We start from the raw sequence: 18,733 nt of genomic DNA, 5'->3' as shown, positions 1-18,733 counted from the left end.
TGTGGGTGTATGATGTTAGCTATGTGTTTTTTATATATGGGCTTTATTGTGTTGAGGAACTTCACTTCTTTTTGTTCTTTTTTTTTGAGACAGAGTCTTTCTCTGATGCGCAGGCTGGAGTGGTGTGATCTCAGCTCACTGCAACCTCTGCCTCCCGGGTTCAAGCAATTCTCCTGCCTCAGCCTCCCTAGTACCTGGGACTACAGGTGCCCACCACCACGACTGGCCAATTTTTGTGTTTTTGGTAGAGACAGGGTTTCACCATGTTGGCCAGGCTGGTCTCGAACTCCTGACCTCGGGTGATCTGCCTGCCTTGGCCTCCCAAAGTGCTGGGATTACAGGCGTGAGCCACCAGGCCTGGCTGGAAGTTCACTTCTGTTCCTAGTTTATTGAGCGTTTTTATCATGAAAATGTTTTAGTTTTTGTCAGATGCTTTTTCTGCATCAATTAAAACAGGCCAGGCACGGTGACTCACGCCTGTAATCCCAGCACTTTGGGAGACTGAGGTGGGCAGATTACTTGAGGCCGGGAGTTCAAGACCAGCCTGGCCAACATGGTGAAACCCCATCTCTACCAAAAAAAATTCAAAAATTAGCTGGGTGTGGTGGCACACGCCTGTAATCCCAGCTACTTGGGAGGCTGAAGCAGGAGAATCTCTTGAACCTGGGAGGCAGAGGTTGCAGTGAGCCGAGATTGAGCAACTGCACTCCAGCCTGGGCAACAGAGTGAGACTGAGTCTCAAAAAAAAAAAGTAAATAAATACATAAAATCATCGTGTGGTTACTTTCCTTCATTCTATTAATTTGGTGTATTACATGGATTGATTTTCAAATGTTGAGCCATCCTTGCATTGCGGGGATAAATCCCACTTGGTCATGGTGTATAATCCTTTCATAAGCTGCTGAATTTGGTTTCCTAGTATTTTATTGAGGATTTCTCCATCTGTATTCATAGGACTATTCAATTGTATTTTTCTTTCTTTCTTTTTCTTTTTTTTTGAAATAGAGTTTTGCTCTTTGTTGCCCAGGCTGGAGTGCAGTAGCGCGATCTCAGCTCACTGCAACCTCCACCTCCTGGGTTCAAGCGATTCTTCCACCACCACACCCGGCTAATTTTTGTATTTTTAGTAGAGACAGGGTTTCACCATGTTGGCCAGGCTGGTCTTGAACTCCTGGCCTCAAGTGATCTGCCCATGTTGGCCTCCTAAAGTTCTGGGATTACAGGCGTGAGCCACCACACCCGGCCTATTTTTCTTTCTTTGTAGTATCTTTGTCTGCCTTGGGTATCAGGCTAATCCTAGCCCCATAGAGTAAGTTTAGAAATGTTCTCTCTTTTGTGTTTTTGGAAGAGTTTGAGGAGAATTGGTATTATTTCTTTTTTTTTTTTTTTTTTTGAGACGGAGTCTCACTCTGTCACCCTGGCTGGAGTGCAGTCGTGCAATCTCGGCTCCCTGCAACCTCCACCTCCCAGGTTCAAGCAATTCTCCTACCTCAGCCTCCCGAGTAGCTGGGATTACAGGCACCTGCCACCATACCCGGCTAATTTTTGTATTGTTAGTAGAGATGGGGTTTTGCCATGTTGGCCAGGCTGGTCTTGAATGCTTGACCTCAAGTGATCTGCCCACCTCAGCCTCCCAAAGCACTGGGATTACAGGCATGAATCACTGCACGCGGCTTATTTCTTCTTTTAAATGTTTGCTTTACCAGTGAAGCTATCTGATTCTTGGCCCTTTTGTGTGTGTGTGTGTGTGTGTGTGTGTGTGTGTGTGTGTGTGTGTGACAGAGTCTCACTCTGTCACCCAGGCTGGAGTGCAGTGGCGTGATCTCGGCTCACTGCAAGCTCCGCCTCCCAGGTTCACGCCATTCTTCTGCCTCAGCCTCCTGAGTAGCTAGGACTACAGGCGCCGCCACCAAGCCTGGCTAATTTTTTGTATTTTTTTTTTTTTAGTAGAGACGGGGTTTCACTGTGTTAGCCAGGATGGTCTTGAACTCCTGACCTCGTGATCCACCCGCTTCGGCCTCCCAAATTGCTGGGATTACAGGTGTGAGCCACCGTGCCCAGCCTCTTGGCCTTTTTTTGTTGGACGGTTTTTTCGAATCCTGATTTACTTGTCTATTCAGATTTTCTATTTCTTCTTGTGTTTTGATGGTTTGTGTTTCTAGGAATTTGTTCACTTTATCTAATTTGTTGGGGCACAGTTTATTGTATTTTCTTATGGTCCTTTTAACTTATGTCTTATTTTCAGTCGTTAGTTACAGCCCCTCCTTCATTTCTGATTTTAGTAATTGGGTCTTCTCTCATTTTTTTCTTAGTTTAACTAAAAGGTTTGTCACTTTTGTTGATCTTTTCAAAGAACCAACTTGTGGTTTCATAGATTTTTCTCCATTGTATTTATAGTCCTCATTTTCTTATCTCCACTCTAAACTTTACTATTTTCTTCTTTCTGTTAGCTTTGGATTTAGTTTGATCTTCTTTTTCTAGCTCACTAAGGTGTACGCTTAGGTTATTGGTTTTAGATCTTCTTTCTTTCTTATTTTTTTGTTTGTTTGTTTTTGAGATGGAGTCTCACTCTGTCACCCAGGCTGGAGTGCAGTGGCATGATCTTGTCTCACTGCAACCTCTACCTCCCGGGTTCAAGCAATTCTCCTGCCCCAGCCTCCCGAGTAGCTGGGATTACAGGTGGGCGCCCCCATGCCCAGCTAATTTTTGTATTTTTAGTAGAGACGGGGTTTCACCATGTTGGCCAGGCTGGTCTCGAGCTCCTGACCTTGTGATCCTCCCACCTCAGCCTCCCAAAGTGCTGGGATTACTGGCATGAGCCACCACACCCAGCCTCTTTCTTTTAAAAATAAATAAATAAATAAATGATTGTTATATATATTAACTGATAGATTGGCTTTGTCAGTAATCTATAATAAACTTCTCTTCAAACCCTACTTTCAGAAATACGGTTTTCCTTAAAAATAAAAATAACAAAACTGTGTATATATAGCAAAGAGTTTTTTTTGTTTTTTGTTTTTTCCCTTTGAGACAGAGTCTTGCTCTTTTGTCCGGGCTGGAGTGCAGTGGCACAATCTTGGCTTACTGCAACCTCTGCCTACCAGGTTCAAGTGATTCTCCTGCCTCAGCCTCCCGAGTAGCTGGGATTATAGGTGCCCACCACCATGCCCGGCTAATTTTTATATTTTTAGTAGAGACGGGGTTTTGCCACGTTGGCCAGGCTGGTCTCGCACTCCTGGCCTCAGATGATCCACTTGCTTCTGCCTCCCAAAGTGCTGGGATTACAGGTGTGAGCCACCGTGCCTGACTTAGCAAGAATGTTTGTACGTTGATTATCTAAACATTAAAAATAATAACACAAGCACACTCAGTTCTCCTTGTATAGATTTATGTACCATAACCAGTTTCTGCTCCTTCCCTCTCTCCTTGCCCGCAAGAACTTGCAGCCTTCCTCCATCACTTGGGAGCCACAGGAAACTGAAGGGTAATTTCCTAGGGGTCTCCAACTAGTCTCAGTGTGCCACCATCTCTTCCATTCTTCTTGTGTGATGGCGGGTCACATCTGCCAGTCTACCACCTTCTTAAAATTCTAGAAGAGAAGCAGAGCAGAAGTTCATGTTGCTCTTAGATCTCCAGACATAAAGTTCCTATCACCCACACCCACCGAGATTAGGGGTTGGGGGCCGAGTACATGGCCCTTATATTCTTCCTAACTCCCTCTTAGTTCCTTGTATTCTTGACTTGAGGGATTTTTTCAGATGAAGAGTCACATAGGGCGACGTATGGGGGAAGGGGCGTGGAGCTTCCATGCCCTCCCTGGGCACGCCACCCTCCAGGAATCTCCATGAGTTCTGCTGTCCGGAACCTCTTTCTTCATTCATTCTTTTTTGTTTTTGTTATTGTTTTTTGTTTTTTTTTGAGGCAGAGTCTCCCTCTGTCGCCCAGGCTGGAGTGCTGTGGCACTATCTCGGCTCATTGCAACCTCTACCTCCCGGGTTCAAGCGATCCTCCTGCCTCAGTCTCCCGAGTAGCTGGGACTACAGGCGCCTGCAACCACACCCTGCTAATTTTTTTGGTTTTAGTAGAGACGAGGTTTCGCCAAGTTGGCCAGACTGATCTTGAACTCTTGACCTCAGATGATCCACCTGCCTCAGCCTCCCAAAGTGCTAGGATTACAGGCGTGAGCCACCATGCCCAGCCCACGCCCAGGTAATTTTTGTATTTTTAGTAGAAATGGGATTTCACCATGCTGGCTAGGCTGGTCTCAAACTCCTGACCTCAAGTAATCTCCCCGCCTCGGCCTCCCAAAGTGCTGGGATTACAGGTGTGAGCCACCATGCCCGGCCCTGTATGACACTATTTTGGTCAGTGATGGACTGCATATATGACAGTGGTCATTATTAAAATTGTTATAAGATTATAGTACAGTATTTTTACTGTACCTTTTTTATGTTTAGATACATAAATACTTACTGTGTTACTTTACAGGTTTGTAGCCTGGGAGCAACGGGGTATACAGCTGTCCCTTGAACAACATGGGGGTTGGGACACCAAGCCCTGTGCAGTTGAAAATCTGAATATAGGCCGGGTATGGTGGCTCACACCTGTAATCCCAGCACTTTGGAAGGCTGAGGTGGATAGATCACAAGGTCAGGAGTCCGAGACCAGCCTGACCAACATGGTGAAACTCTGTCTCTACTAAAAATACAAAAATTAGCCGGGCATGGTGGCACATGCCTGTAATCCCAGCTACTCAGGAGGCTGAGGCAGGAGAATCGCTTGAACTCGGGAGGTGGAGGTTGCAGTGAGCTGAGATTGCGCCACTGCACTCCAGCCCAGGTAACAGAGCAAGAGTCCGTCTCACAAAAAAAGAAAAAAAAAAAAAAGAAAATCTGAATATAAACTTTTTTTTGAGGCAGGGTCTCACTCTGTTTCCCAGGCTGGAGTACAGTGGTATAATCACAGCTCACTGCAGCCTCAACCTCTTGAGCTCAAGCTATCCTTCCACCTTAGCCTCCCAAGTAGCTGGGACTATAGCCCTGTACCAGCATGCCTGGCTAATTCTTTAATTTTTTGTAGAGACAGGGTTTCACCACATTGCCCAGGCTGGTTTCAAAACTGAGCTCAAGTGGTCTGCCCACCTCAGCCTCTACATGTAACTTTTGACTCCCCAAAAACTTAACTACTAATAGCCTACTGTTGACCGGAAGCCTTATTGGTAACATAAACAGTTGATTAACATGCTTTTTATATGTTATATGTATTATGTACTTTATATGTTATATGTATTATGTACTATATTCTTATAATAAAATAAGCTAGAAGAAAGAAAATATTACTAAGAAAATCATAGGAAAAATTAGCCAGGCTGTGTGGTGTGCATCTATAGCTCTAGCTACTCAGGAGGCTGAGAGGCAGGAGGAACACGAGTCCAGGAATTTGAGGCTGCAGTGAGCTATGATCGTGGCACTGCACTCCAGCCTAGATGACAGAGGGTCCAAACAGAGCAACCAGACAGACCCTGCCTCTTTATTTATTTATTTTTGAGACAGTTTCACTCTATTGCCCAGGCTGTAGTGCAATGGCATGATCTCGGCTCACTGTAACCTCTGCCTCCCGAGACCCTGCCTCTTTTAAAAAAAAAGAAGGGAGGAAGAGAAAATATATTGACTATTTATGAAGCGGACATGGATCATCACAAAGGTCATCTTCATCAGTGTCGTGTTGAACAGCTAAGGAGGAAGAAGAGTAGGGGTTGGTCTTGCTGCCGAAGAGGTGGAAGGAGAGACAGGCACTCTGTAACTTTATGGGAATATCTCACAATTTCTGCCTGACTTCTTTTTCATTTCCCTAAAAATGTTTATATACAGTATTATTCCTTCTTCTACCATTTACACTTAGTTTCAGTGCCCATGTCTCGGGTCCATGTCATAAAAGAAGTCAGAAACAGTCTCGAATAATGAGAATCCTCCTACCAGATTGTCATTTTCTTTTCTGGTGCTGCTGCCGCTTCTCCAGCTTCTTACTCATCATCTGGCACTCATTTGGAAGCACTCCTTTCCATCCAGCTGTCTTCTGTTAATTTCTCCAGTGTGGTATCTGTTAGCTCTTCTATTTTTAATTAATTAATTATTTTTCGATTTGGAGTGTTTGTGTGTTGCCCAGGCTAGAGTCCAGCGGCACAATCTCAGCTCACTGCAGCCTGTGCCCCTCTGGTTCAAATGATTCTCATGCCTCAGCCTCCCGAGTAGCTGGGATTACAGGCATGCACCACCATGCCCGGCTAATTTTTTGTATTTTTTGTAGAGATAGGGTTTCACCATGTTGCCCAGGCTGATCTCAAACTCCTGACTTCAAGTGATCCGCCCACCTCAGCTTCCCAATATGCTGGGATTACAGGTGTGAGCCACCTCGCCTCACCTATGTTTTGAGACACGGTATCACTCTGTCACCCAGGCTGGAGTGAATTGGCACGATCTCGGCTCACTGCAGCCTCTGCGCTCCGGGGTCAAGGGATCCTCCCGTCTCAGTCTTCCGAGCAGCTTGGATTACAAGTGTGTGCCATCATGCCTGGCTAATTTTTGTATTTGGTAGAGACAGGGTTTCACCATGTTGCTCAGGCTGGTCTCTTACTCCTGACCTCAAATGATCCATCTGCCTCAGCCTTCCAAAGTACTGGGATTACAGGCGTGAGCCACTTTGCCCGGCCTATTTTTTTGTTGTTGTCGTTGTTTTTTTTTTTTTTTTTTTTTTTTTTGCTTTTTTTTTGGAGACAGAGTCTCGCACTGTCACCCAGGCATGTGCCATCACGGCCAGCTAGTTTTGTATTTTTAGTAGACATGCGGTTTCGCCATGTTAGCCAGGCTGCTCTCGAACTCTTGACCTCAGGTGATCCACCTGCCTCGGGCTTCCGAAGTGCTGGGATTGTAGGCATGACCCACTGCGCCTGGCCAGACCTATTTTTTTAAATTTTTATTTAATTTTTATTTTTTTATAGAGACGAGATTTGTTATGTTGCCCGGGCTGGACTCAAACTCCTGGGCTCAAGTGATCTCCCCGCCTCAGCCTCCCAAGCAGTTGGGACCACAGACATGAGCCACCCATGTCCAGCTTTTTAGTTCTTAAATTTCTCCAAGATCTATCTTTTGAAATCCCTTACCCTCTACCCGTTTTTGCTGTCTCTACAATCTCTTTCATGATTTCCTTCATGGACTCTGTTATAAATCCCATGAAGTCATGCACATCTGAAGACAGTTTTCTCTAGCAGGAATTTATTGTTTCAGGCTTGATGGCCTTTCCTGTAGTGTAACCCTTCCAGACTTTCATAATGTTCGCTCTGCTGAGGTTCTCTTCCATAGCTTTGATAATCCTCTCCATAGAGTACGTGTGTTATGAGCCTTGAGGGTTTTTACGACCCCCCAATCTAGAGGCTGAAGTAGAGACCTTGTTTGGATGCAGTAGACCACTTTGATGCCTTCAGTGTTAAACTCATGAAGTTCTGGGTGGCCAGGGGCATTGTCCAATATCAAAAGAACTTTAACAAGCAGTCACTAGCAAGGTACTTCCTGATTTCAGGGGCAAACCAATCTAGAAAAAGAATTTTTGTTGTCCAGGCATTTTTACCTCCTGCCTTGGCCTCTCAAAGTGTTAGGATTACAGGCGTGAGCCACCATGGCTGTCCTGCCCTGGCCTTCTTGTTGTATAACCAGAAGACGGGCAGCTGGTGTTTATCTTTTTCCCTTTAAGACTCAGGGGTTAGCAGCTTCATAGATAAGGGCAGCCCCGATCATAAACCCACTGCATTTGCACAAAACAGTAGCGTTATCCTGCCTTAAGTTCTGGTGCTTGGCCGGGTACGGTGGCTCATGCCTGTAATCCCAGTGCTTTGGGAGGTGGGCGGATCGCTTGAGGCCTGAATTGAGACCAGCCTGGGCAACATGAGAAAACCCTGTCTCTACAAAAAACCACAAAAATTAGCCGGGTGTGGTGGTGTTCACTTGTAGTCCCAGCTACTTGGAAGGCTGAGGCGAGAGGTTCACTTGAGCCTGGGAGATTGAGGCTGCAGTGAGCCATGTTCACGCCATTGCACTCCAGCCTGGACAAAAAAGTGAGAACCTGTGTCCAAGCAAACAGAAATAAATAAATGAATTCTGGTGTTAGCCCCTCTTCCTTACTAATGTCTTTTTTGGCTCCCCCACCCCAATAGGGCACTTATGTCTGCATTAAAAAACCTGTTTGAGGCCGGGTACAGTGGCTCATGCCTGTGATCCTAGCACTTTGGGAGGCCAGTGTGGGTGGATCACTTGAGGTCAGGAGTTTGAAACCAGCCTGGCCAACATGGTGAAACCCCATCTCTACTAAAAAAACAAAAAATTAACTGTGTGTAGTGGCAGGCTCCTGTAATCCCAGATACTTGGGAGGCTGAGGCAGGAGAATCGCTTGAACCCAGGAGGCGGAGGTTGCAGTGAGCCACGATTGCTCCACTGCACTCCATCCTGAGTGACAGAGCAAGACTCCATTTCAAAATAAACCTGTTTGAGGCTGGGCGTAGTAGCTCACGCCTGTAATCCCAGCACTTTGGGAGGCCGAGGCGGGCGGATCACGAGGTCAGGAGATCGAGACCATCCTGGCTAACACGGTGAAACCCCGTCTCTACTAAAAATACAAAAAATTAGCCAGGCGCGGTGGCGGGCGCCTGTAGTCCCAGCTACTCGGGAGGCTGAGGCAGGAGAATGGCATGAACCCGGGAGGCAGCAGTGAGCCGAGATCACACCACTGCAGTCCGGCCTGGGCGAAAGAGCGAGACTCCATCTAAAAAAAAAAAAAAAAAAAAAAACCTGTTTGAGCACATGCATATCTTTCCTTCTCAATGATTTTCTTAATGGCATCTGGGAACTCATCTGCCACCTCTAGGTGGGCAGAAGCTGTTGTTCCTGTTATCTTGACATCTTCTTAAAGCCAAACCTCTTTCTAAACCTGTCAAACCATCCTTTGCTGCCATTATATTCTCCACCTTTCGCTCCTTCGCCTTGCTTTTGTTCTAAATTGTCATATAGTGACTTTGCTTTTTTCTTAAATCATATTAAACCTTGTAGGTGTGTCATTCTGATAGCAGTCCTATACACATAAAAACTGCATTTTCAAAGTGAGATAAAAAGTTACTTCACAGAAAGTGCAAGGTTTTCACGCCTGTTGACATAGCTGCAATAACAGCTTCGTGAATTTCTCTTCTTTTTTTTTTTTTAACAGTGGTCCTTATGCTGGATTCATTTATCTTGAAATAGTGGGCAACTGCAGTTGCAGACCTCAATCTATGGCACATATCAAACAATTCAGCTTTTTCTTGTAATGTCTTGACTTTTCTCTGCTTCTTGGGAGCACTTCCGCCATCACTAGTGGCACTTTTTTTTGAGATGGAGTCTTGCTCTGTTGCCCAGGTTGGAGTGCAGTGGCACACTCTAGGCTCACTGCAACCTCCATTTCTGGGGTTCAAGTGATTCTCCTGCCTCAGCCTCCCGAGTAGCTGGGACTACAGTCACTTGACTAGTGGCAATTTTTATGGGACCCATGATGTTATTCAAGGTTTACTATATTGCACTAAACCTGAAAAATACTTGAGAACACTGAGAGATGTCTCTTTACCGCAATATGCAATTTGCTAAAGGGACAAACAGCTTGTGCAGAGATGATCAGTGTCACGTGGTGTTTTAAGCAGCTATTCTCAACACTTGAGCTCATTACAATAGCAACAGGAGGTTACAAAATGATTACAGTAGTACCGTGTGCACTACAGCTAATGTTATGCAGTTAAGATTTAATCTGCTAGGTGCAGTGGCTCACGCCTGTAATCCCAGCACTTTGGGAGGCCAGGGCGGGCAGATCACAAGGTTGGAGTTCGAGACCAGCCTGGCCAATATGGTGAAACCCTGTCTCTACTAAAAATACAAAATTGGCCAGACGTGGTGGCTCACGCCTGTAATCCCAACACTTTGGGAGGCCGAGGCGGGCGGATCAGTGAAGTCAGGAGTTTGAGACCAGCCTGGCCAGTATGGTGAAACCTGTCTCTACTAAAAATACAAAAATTAGCTGAGTGTGGTGGCGTGCCACCTGTAGTCCCAGCTACTCGGGAGGCTGAGGCAGGAGAATCTCTTGAACCCAGGAGGCGGAGGTTGCAGTGAGCCAAAGTCATACCACTGCATTCCAGCCTGGATGACAGAGTGAGACTCTGTCTCAAAAACAGAAAAAAAAGAAGAAAAAAAAAAAAACTAGCTGGGCATGGTGGCAGGTGCCTGTAGTCCCAACTACTCGGGAGGCTGAGGCAGGAGAATTTGTTTGAACCCGGGAGGTGGAGGCGGAGGTTGCAGTGAGCCGAGATTGCGCCATTACACTCCAGCGTGGGTGACAGAGCAAGACTCCATATCCAAAAAAAAAGATTTAATCTACCATCTTTACATTTGTTTACATTTCTCTTGACTGCAAAACACATTATGTATAGTCTGTGTGCATAAGTTTTGATAAAGTTTAACTTTCTGCAATGTGTATATGTTTTATGGTAGTAAGTGATAAAACAGACTAGCATCTACATATATCTTATACATTCATTGACACTCCTAACTTTTTTTTTTTTTTTTGAGATGGAGTCTTACTCTGTCGCCCAGGCTGGAGTGTAGTAGCATGATCTTGGCTCACTGCAATCTCCACCTCCCGGGTTCACACCATTCTCCTACTTCAGCCTCCCAAGTAGCTGGGACGACAGGCGCCCACCACCACGCCTGGCTAATTTTTTGTATTTTTAGTAGAGACGGGGTTTCACCGTGTTAGCCAGGATGGTCTCGATCTTCTGACCTTGTGATCCGCCCACCTTGGCCTCCCAAAGTTCTGGGATTACAGGCGTGAGCCGCCGTGCCTGGCCACACCTAACATTTTCTTGATTTTTTTTTCAGTATTTCTAGGCTACGTGGTTCATCTGACTTTTTTCGAATTGTTGCAAATCTCCAAAAATTTTTTCAATATATTCATTCAAAGAAATCAGCATATTAAGTAGACCTGTATAGTTCAAACCCATGTAGTTCAAGGTCAACTGTAATATCTAGTGTAGGTGTGCAGTAGGCGGTAGCATCTAGGTTTGTGGAGGTACAGTCTGTGATGCTCACACATTGGTAACAGCGCCTAATGATGCATTTCCAGAATGGTCCGCTCCATGAAGTGATTCCTGACTGTATTTGTGTCTTTGAGTCTGAATTGAGTCTCTCTTTTTTTTTTTTTTTTAACATAAATAGAGATGGGGTCTTACTATGTTGCCTAGGCTAGTCTCAAACTCCTGGGCTCAAGCTATCCTCCCACCTCAGTCTCCCAAAGTGCTGGGATTACAGGCATGAGCCACCACTCCCGGCCAGTACTTAGATTCTTTCTTGTCATAGAAAGTTCAGGAGGCCGGGTGTGGTGGCTCACGCCTGTAATCCCAGCACTTTGGGAGGCCAAGGCGGGCTGATCGCCTGAGGTCAGGAGTTCAAGACCAGCCTGACTAATATGGTGAAACTCCGTCTCTACTAAAAATACAAAAATTAGCTGGATGTGGTGCCACGTGCCTGTAGTCCCAGCTACTTGGGAGGCTGAGGCAGGAGAATTGCTTGATCCTGGGAGGCGGAGGTTGCAGTGAGCCAAGATCGCACCACTGCACTCCAGCCTGAGCGACAGAGCAAGACTCCATCTCGGGAAAAATGAAAGAAAGTTCAAGAGACAGACAACGATAAGCACAGTAATTACCACAGTTTTGCACAATCACCTTTTCACCTCTCCCTTCTTAGCAGCAATTTCGGGGAGGGCCAGCCTATGGCCTGGTCTCTCATTTTCTTACCAAACCTACAAGGGTTGGGGGGTGGTCTCTTGTCATTGCATTCTGCAGATGATAATCAGTGACTGACACCCACTATCTCATGTCATATGGTCCCCCACTATGCAGCTATGCAGCCTGCACTGTGAGCAGAAACATCACCCCCTCACTCCACCTTCACTGGCGCTCAACACACAGGTGCATGGAGGAGTCCGACGTGCCCTGTTGTGTGGCGCCATCACCTGTGTTTGCAAGATGAGGACAGGACCCCAAAAGGGAAGGCGGCAAGCCTTCCCAGGTCGGGTGGCCAGCCTCTTGGACCTACCTGCTCGTCCAATTCAGGGATGATTGCTTTCTCGGTGCCTCCCTGGCCCCAAGGGCCTCAGAGATTCTAGGTCAAGGAGAAAAGCTACTGAATGAAGATTCTTATGCTTACCAGGGCTGTAGCCAGCAACTGCAGCCAGGGTGGAGGGTACCTAGGATTGGTTTGTCACTCAAGTGCCGAACCCTAGTGCTTAGATCCGGGTGCTTCAATGCGCACACACCCCAGCTCTGAGACACCCAGCAGGTGAAGAAGTCGCCCTGTGGCTTAGTTGGACAGAACAGGCTCCAAAGTCTGAGGCCCAGGTTCAAGTCCCACTGATCCATGTCCTCAGGGAGCATGGCAGCCCTCACCCGCCCGCTCATGTGGTGGAGTGGGCTTGGGGGAAAGGGACTGTGGGCATGCTCTAAGGCAATCAACCAGATGCTCAGACTTCGGCTCCTGCGTCTCCCCAACAGGGCTCCCCCACATCCCTCAGTGCCCTGTAAACCAAGGAAGGACTAAGAGTGCAAATGTGGGCCATTCTTAGCGGCAAAGCCCGAGTGTTGATGAGCTGGAAGGACCCAAATCTTTTCCCTTCCCAGAGGGCCCGCTGCACCCCTCTGCTCACCTTCTCCCCCGGGAAGCACCACACCGCCCAAGGGGTGGTGGTTTCTGCCACCCGGATGGGGCTGTTGCAGCATCTTTCTATGTGTCAGTGTTACTGGAGCCTGCCAAGTTCCACAGCTGATGCCAAATTAAATGTCAGCTGCTCTGAGGATGGTTGGCTGCCTCCCCTGAAGGAGCTAAGGGAGTCGCACAGCTGAGTCTTACGCCAGACTCTGAATCTGTGCGCGCTTACACCTGGTGTCTGTTAGCAACGGAGCTGCCTTCTGAGAGCCCGTTTGTGCGTGCGCCCATGCATGCTGCCCACATGCCGTCTCAGCTCTCTTGTCTCCGGCTCTGCAAATTCCTGCCCTGTCACTCATTAGCTGTGTGACCCTGAGTGAGTCCCGGAACCTCTGATTCTTGGTGTCCACATCTGCAATGTGGTGGTGCGTAGAGCCTGGCTGGAGAGGTCACAAGGACATAAGATGCGGGGGTGCACGTGGCAGCACACAGCGGGACCCCGAGGCCGTCACGTACCACGTGGCACTGACAGTAATGATATGAGGTCCCCGTGTGCCTGGAGTGTCATGAAGGTGTGAGACTCACAGCACACCCCAGCGCAGGAGCGAGATCGGGGTGCACCTGTCAGGCTCTGACTACCCTGTGTCTTTGGTTTCCAGTTCAGGACCTCAAGGGGCTCGGCTATGAGAAGGGGAAGCCTGTGGGTCTAGTGGGCGTCACAGAGCTTTCGGACGCCCAGAAGAAGCAGCTGAAGGAGCAGCAGGAGGTAAGACTGCGGGGACAAGGGGACGGGGACATGGTCGGCGCCCATAGAGTGTTGTCCTCTACCACTGGGTGCAGCGGTCACAGGGGTTCATGTGCTTCGCCAAGCTCCTGTGTTCAGGTGGAACCCATGGCCAGCGGGGAGGCTTCCAGGCAGGCAGGTCCCCCTGCCCCAGTAGGTGGCATGCCACCCCCCACTGCACCTGAGTGGCCTCTCAGCCTGCCTGGGAGACCACTGGCCCTTGGGGCGGCCCCGGTGGTCTGTGATCCTGGCCTGAGCTTTGTGGCTGCTTCTCGCCACGCTCCAGGGCTGGTTCCCATGGGAGAGTCTACGTTGATGTTCTTTGTCTGCAGTCGTCTGTCGTGTCTAGTGCAGGACCATCCTGGTCAGCACAGGGCACCCTGAGGGACTTGAGGCCTCCCAGTTGTAGTTGGGCAGTGTCGGTGTTGGCTTCCCTGAGGAGCTGCAGGCGCTTGCCTGTCAGTCTCTGGGGTCAGCTCACTGTGACCCCTCCTCCAGGCCCGCAGCCCCGTCACATCACCCTTGACCCTCCCAGGGGTCAGGACCCTGAGTCACCCTCATTCAGTGGCCAAGAGGTCCTCCGTGCTCCACACTGGGATTTAGAGAACCCAGGGCAGTACTCAGTACTTGCTAGAGTCCTTGCTCCAGTCCTGCCCAGGGGTCCAGATGAGCCACGTTCCGGCGGGGGCATGCCCAGCGCTGGAGGCGGGGAGCAGGAGCGGGGCTCCGGCAGGCCACGGCACTGTGCCCTGGCTCACTGGCGAGTGTGCCCTGCAGATGCAGCAGATGTACGACATGATCATGCAGCACAAGCGGGCCATGCAGGACATGCAGCTGCTGTGGGAGAAGGCGGTCCAGCAGCACCAGCACGGCTATGACAGTGACGAGGAGGTGGACAGCGAGCTGGGCACCTGGGAGCACCAGCTGCGGCGCATGGAGATGGACAAGACCAGGGGTATGTGGGGCAGCGGGGTGGGCCGGGCTGGGCTGGGCATGGCCCCCCTCACCTGCCCTGGAAGGTTACCTGGATGCGCCACACGTGGTCTTGAGCTGCCATCCTGGTTCAGCCCCCAGCCTGCTTCCTGTGGCTGTGAGGCCTGGAGTGAGAGGCTCAGTCTCTCTGGGGCCTAGTTTTCTCCGTGGTGAAAAGGAGCAGTCCTGACATCGTGAGGGTGGAGAGCTGCACAGGGTTCACTAAATGCTGGGCTGCCTCACCAGGCAGAGGCTCGGGCTGGGGTCATGGCCTAGCCGCCTCCTTCCCTGGGGGCCCCAGGCTCCCACTGAGCCTCATACCTGTGCCCTGGGAGCCACCAGGCCTGCTCCCCTCCTTCCTGCTTCTCCCTCTTCTCACCTTTCTGCTTCTCTGAGCAGAATGGGCCGAGCAGCTGACAAAGATGGGCCGGGGCAAGCACTTCATCGGAGACTTCCTGCCTCCAGACGAGCTGGAAAAGTTTATGGAGACCTTCAAGGCCCTGAAGGTGAGCCAGGAGGGGCCCCAGCTCCAGCCTCTGCCACGTGTCAGCCCTCCTGTAGCTGCCTCACCCTGCAGGTGCCCAAAGTAGCCTGGCTACCCTCTCGATCACAGCAGGAGCCAGGCCCTTTCGCTGCAGGAGGCATCTGTTAATGACAGGCGCCGTCTGTGTGGGGAATTAGGAAACAGCAGCTTAGCTGCTGCCTCAGAAACATTTCCTGGGGCTGTGGGGGAAATTTTGCTTCCAGTGGAGCCAATTAAGTGCAGTTTACAGGCAAAGTGTTTCTCCGGCAGAAGTCCCCACGGACTGGCCTCTCCAGAACCAGAGTTTAACATTCTGTGTCTGCTGCTGTTGGGCTCCTGAGGGGAGAGGGCTGACATGGCATGTCCCCCATTATCTTTTTGAGGTTTTTTTATAAAACTGTTCAGGGCCTGATAACCTCATTAGTGAGGTGGTAACCTCGTTGTCCATCTCTTATTAGAACCTTGTACAACAAATTGCTCTCAGGACATGAACACAGGGCTTCTCTTTGCCAGTGAACCATTGCTTTATCTCAGGTGGATAAGGCCTGTGTAACTCATCCTCTTGCCCTTTTGACTTGGCCACCAGGGGTGCACAGTTTGGCACTAAGGCCCCGGGGACCCTGAGAAGCAGGAGGAGCTTGGTCTGTTTGTTCTCAAGGAGTCTGATCTGGTGAGAGGGAGGCAGATGGGCCACTGGTCCCAGCACTGATTCAAACCAAAGGCAGAAGGTTGGATTTGGGGGCCACGACAGCCCCAGCCCTGGTGGGTGACAGCTGCCTCCTCACCTTGCAGGAGGGCCGTGAGCCTGACTACTCAGAGTACAAGGAGTTCAAGCTGACTGTGGAGAACATCGGCTACCAGATGCTGATGAAGATGGGCTGGAAGGAGGGCGAGGGGCTGGGCTCAGAGGGCCAGGGCATCAAGAACCCAGTGAACAAGTGAGTGTGGCCTTGTGGGAGGGCATGGCCATTAACTTGGGGTCTGTGGGTCCCCTGCTGCCTCCCCATTCCCACCCCTTTATGTCATCGCTTTTCCCTTGTGGCAAAATGATCACAGCACCCCACTGCACACCCCTTGTCAGGCACAGGCCTGCAGTGCAGGAGGCCATACGGGCTGGGTCCTCCCCAGTCCCAGGGCCTCCTTCCGTCCCCTCATGAGTATCTCCAGGCCAGATGGGGTGGGTGAGGGTACAGATGGGTCAGGCCTTGTCTGCCTTGTGAAGGGCCTTATTTGAATTCCCCATGAGTGCGAAACCACTCCCAGAGATGGGCAGGAGCTCTCCCAGGTGTGACCCTGGCCCCGAGTGCCCCCTTCAAGGCTGTCCTTGAGTAACCATCCTGCCATCCCAAGAGCTGGGACAACTTGCACTGTGGGCTCCTCCTTCCTGTGTGGGACCCTGGGGCCTAGGCCCCGCCCCCCCCCCCGCCCCGGGGGTCTCCCCTCCTTGACCGTTCAGGTTCAAGCTTCTCTCTGTGCAGATATGTCCCAGCCCAGCCCTGCACCCGCGGGAGGTGCTGTTGAGAGCCCAGCTGTGCCCGGCCCCCCGGCCAGAGTTCTGGCCCCAGGTCCCTGCTCACATCCTCTTCTCCCTGTAGGGGCACCACCACAGTGGACGGCGCTGGCTTCGGCATTGACCGGCCGGCGGAGCTCTCCAAGGAGGACGACGAGTATGAGGCGTTCCGCAAAAGGATGATGCTGGCCTACCGCTTCCGGCCCAACCCCCTGGTACGCATGCCCGCCTGGGCCGCCTTTGCTCAGTCGACAGGAGAGGGTGGTGGTAGGAACAGAAGGCTCCCTTCCTCCCTCAGTCCAGCCAGGCTGGGTCTCACCAGCGAGCCCCCTACCACCCACCTGCATTCAAGCCCCCACCCGTCCCCCAAGCCTGCCCTGCCACCTCAAGGGTGTGGGCTCAGCTGCCTCCGGAAGGTTCCAGACAGGAGGAACTGCTGTCTTTAGCGCTAATCCCCTCCTCCTGTTATCTGTTTTGCCTTCCACAGAACAATCCCAGACGGCCTTACTACTGAGTGTTCTGGAAATACATACTTTCTGAATGACCAACCGTCCCTGGACTGTGGAATGTTCCGGCCTGCATTTCTGCCCACCCCTTCCGTTGTCACGAGTGCCGTGCCGTGTAATAAAGTCCCAGTGCTCATCCACAACAGATGCCTGGTCCTGTTGCAGGAAGCCCCTCCTGTTAGCAGCGGGATGCAAGATGCTGTCTCGGGGCTCTCCTTATTGGCCTGTGGAGTCTCCATCCCCGCTCAGCCTGGGTTGCACTGGAGGGGAGGAAGAAAGCTGTTTTCAGCATAGTAAAGCTGGAAGGCCAGGTGCGGTGTCTCACGCCTGTCATCCCAGCACTTTGAGAGGCCAGGGCGGGCGGATCACTGGAGGTCAGGAGTTTAAGACCAGCCTGGCCAACATGGTGAAATCCTGTCTCTACTAAAAATATAAAATTAGCTGGGCATGGTGGTGCACACCTGTCATCTCAGCTACTCGGGAGGCAGAGGCAGGAGAATTGCTTGAACCTGGGAAGCGGTTGCAGTGAGCCAAGATTGCACCTTTGCACTCCAGCCTGGGCAAGAGAGCAAGACTCTGTCTCAAATAATAATAATAATAATAAAGCTGGAGACTTGGCCACATCTGGGCTAAAGGAATGTCAGGAACCTCCGAGCCTAGCACTGTGCTGCAGAGGGAGGTTGGGGAGGGGTCTCCAGGCAGGGCCCCACCTTCCCTCAGACCTGTGGGGGCAGGTGGCTTCTGGGCACACCCATGTGCTCTCCTGGCAGGTGGTGCTGGCACGGCCCAGCACACAGGTGTTGGCTGTGGCCCTTCAGGTCCCACCAATGTGGTAGGCACACGAGTCCCTGGGGCTTGTGTCATTAGGGGACAGCCGCATGGATGCATGGATGTGCCATGCCAACATGTCAGGCAGCTCCTAGAAGGAAGGGCCTCAGAGCCGGAGGTTTTGAGGCAGGAGGGTAGCCCAGGCCACAGTGTGTGCCAAGACCCCCACATCTGCCCCAGGGCCAGAGCCCCACATTTGTGCCTAAGTCACTCTGGGGATCTTGTTAAGCTGCAGCTGCCGAGTCAGCTGGTTGGGCAGGGCCCTGGGAATCTGCATTTCCATCTGCCCCCACCCCCCACACACACCCAGTGGGTGCTGCCCAGCCCCTGCAGGCACCAGGGTCTCCCTATTCACATGCTTGGCATGGAGTCGGGCTCCTGGGCCAGCTTGTGTTCACACAGCCATTCAGCAAACACTAGGTGCCAAGTGTGGGGACCAGGTGGACAAGATCTGCTCCAGTCAGCCAGGCTGCTGGGGATGAGGTCTGAGGCTGCTACTGAGAGGAACCAGGGAGCCGTGGTGGGGCGGTCTGCAGAGTGTCTCAGTGGGGTCTGAGACCAGGGAGGTGCCAGATGCAGTGGCAGAGCCAAGGCTGGGGTGATATACCACCCTTTGTTCCTTCCTGACGCTGTGGCTGAGGCGGAGCAAAGAGTAACATTGGTGGGCTTGGCCTGGGTGCCCATGCATGAGGGCTGCCCAGAAGGCAGTGGGCCAGGACCCTGAGCACAGCGGGGTAGTTCTCTGCAGCCAGTGGTTCAGGGAATCCTGGCACTGGGTCCCAGGCATTCAGCCATCCAAGTCACTTCTCAGTTCTCAGCAACCTGGAGGCTCACCAGGCTCAGGGC

General features: G+C 50.7%; 1 protein-coding gene and 1 long non-coding RNA gene across 2 annotated transcripts in view; one reads left to right on the top strand and one right to left on the bottom strand.

The window, feature by feature from the left end:
* The window catches only part of SUGP1 (SURP and G-patch domain containing 1), a 43,920-nt gene extending 26,718 nt beyond the window's left edge, over positions 1–17,202 (top strand). The window contains exons 9-14 of the mRNA XM_003817728.6: positions 13,424–13,530; positions 14,326–14,503; positions 14,920–15,026; positions 15,836–15,981; positions 16,639–16,768; positions 17,041–17,202. Coding sequence (XP_003817776.1) covers positions 13,424–13,530; positions 14,326–14,503; positions 14,920–15,026; positions 15,836–15,981; positions 16,639–16,768; positions 17,041–17,067 — 695 coding nt within the window. The 3' untranslated portion in view covers positions 17,068–17,202. The remainder of the gene's footprint in view (positions 1–13,423; positions 13,531–14,325; positions 14,504–14,919; positions 15,027–15,835; positions 15,982–16,638; positions 16,769–17,040) is intronic.
* LOC129394782 (uncharacterized) lies at positions 870–12,869 on the bottom strand. Its single transcript, XR_008622147.2, has 2 exons — positions 12,766–12,869; positions 870–3,589 (listed from the first exon to the last, which is right to left on the bottom strand). It is a non-coding gene; the product is annotated as an uncharacterized LOC129394782 (long non-coding RNA).
* Positions 17,203–18,733: the final 1,531 nt, after the last annotated feature.

This window comes from Pan paniscus, chromosome 20 (assembly GCF_029289425.2).
Source record: "Pan paniscus chromosome 20, NHGRI_mPanPan1-v2.0_pri, whole genome shotgun sequence".
Taxonomy (NCBI): domain Eukaryota; kingdom Metazoa; phylum Chordata; class Mammalia; order Primates; family Hominidae; genus Pan; species Pan paniscus.
The sequence above is the reverse complement of the archived record's forward strand: the minus strand, read 5'-3'. Positions and strand labels throughout refer to the sequence as shown.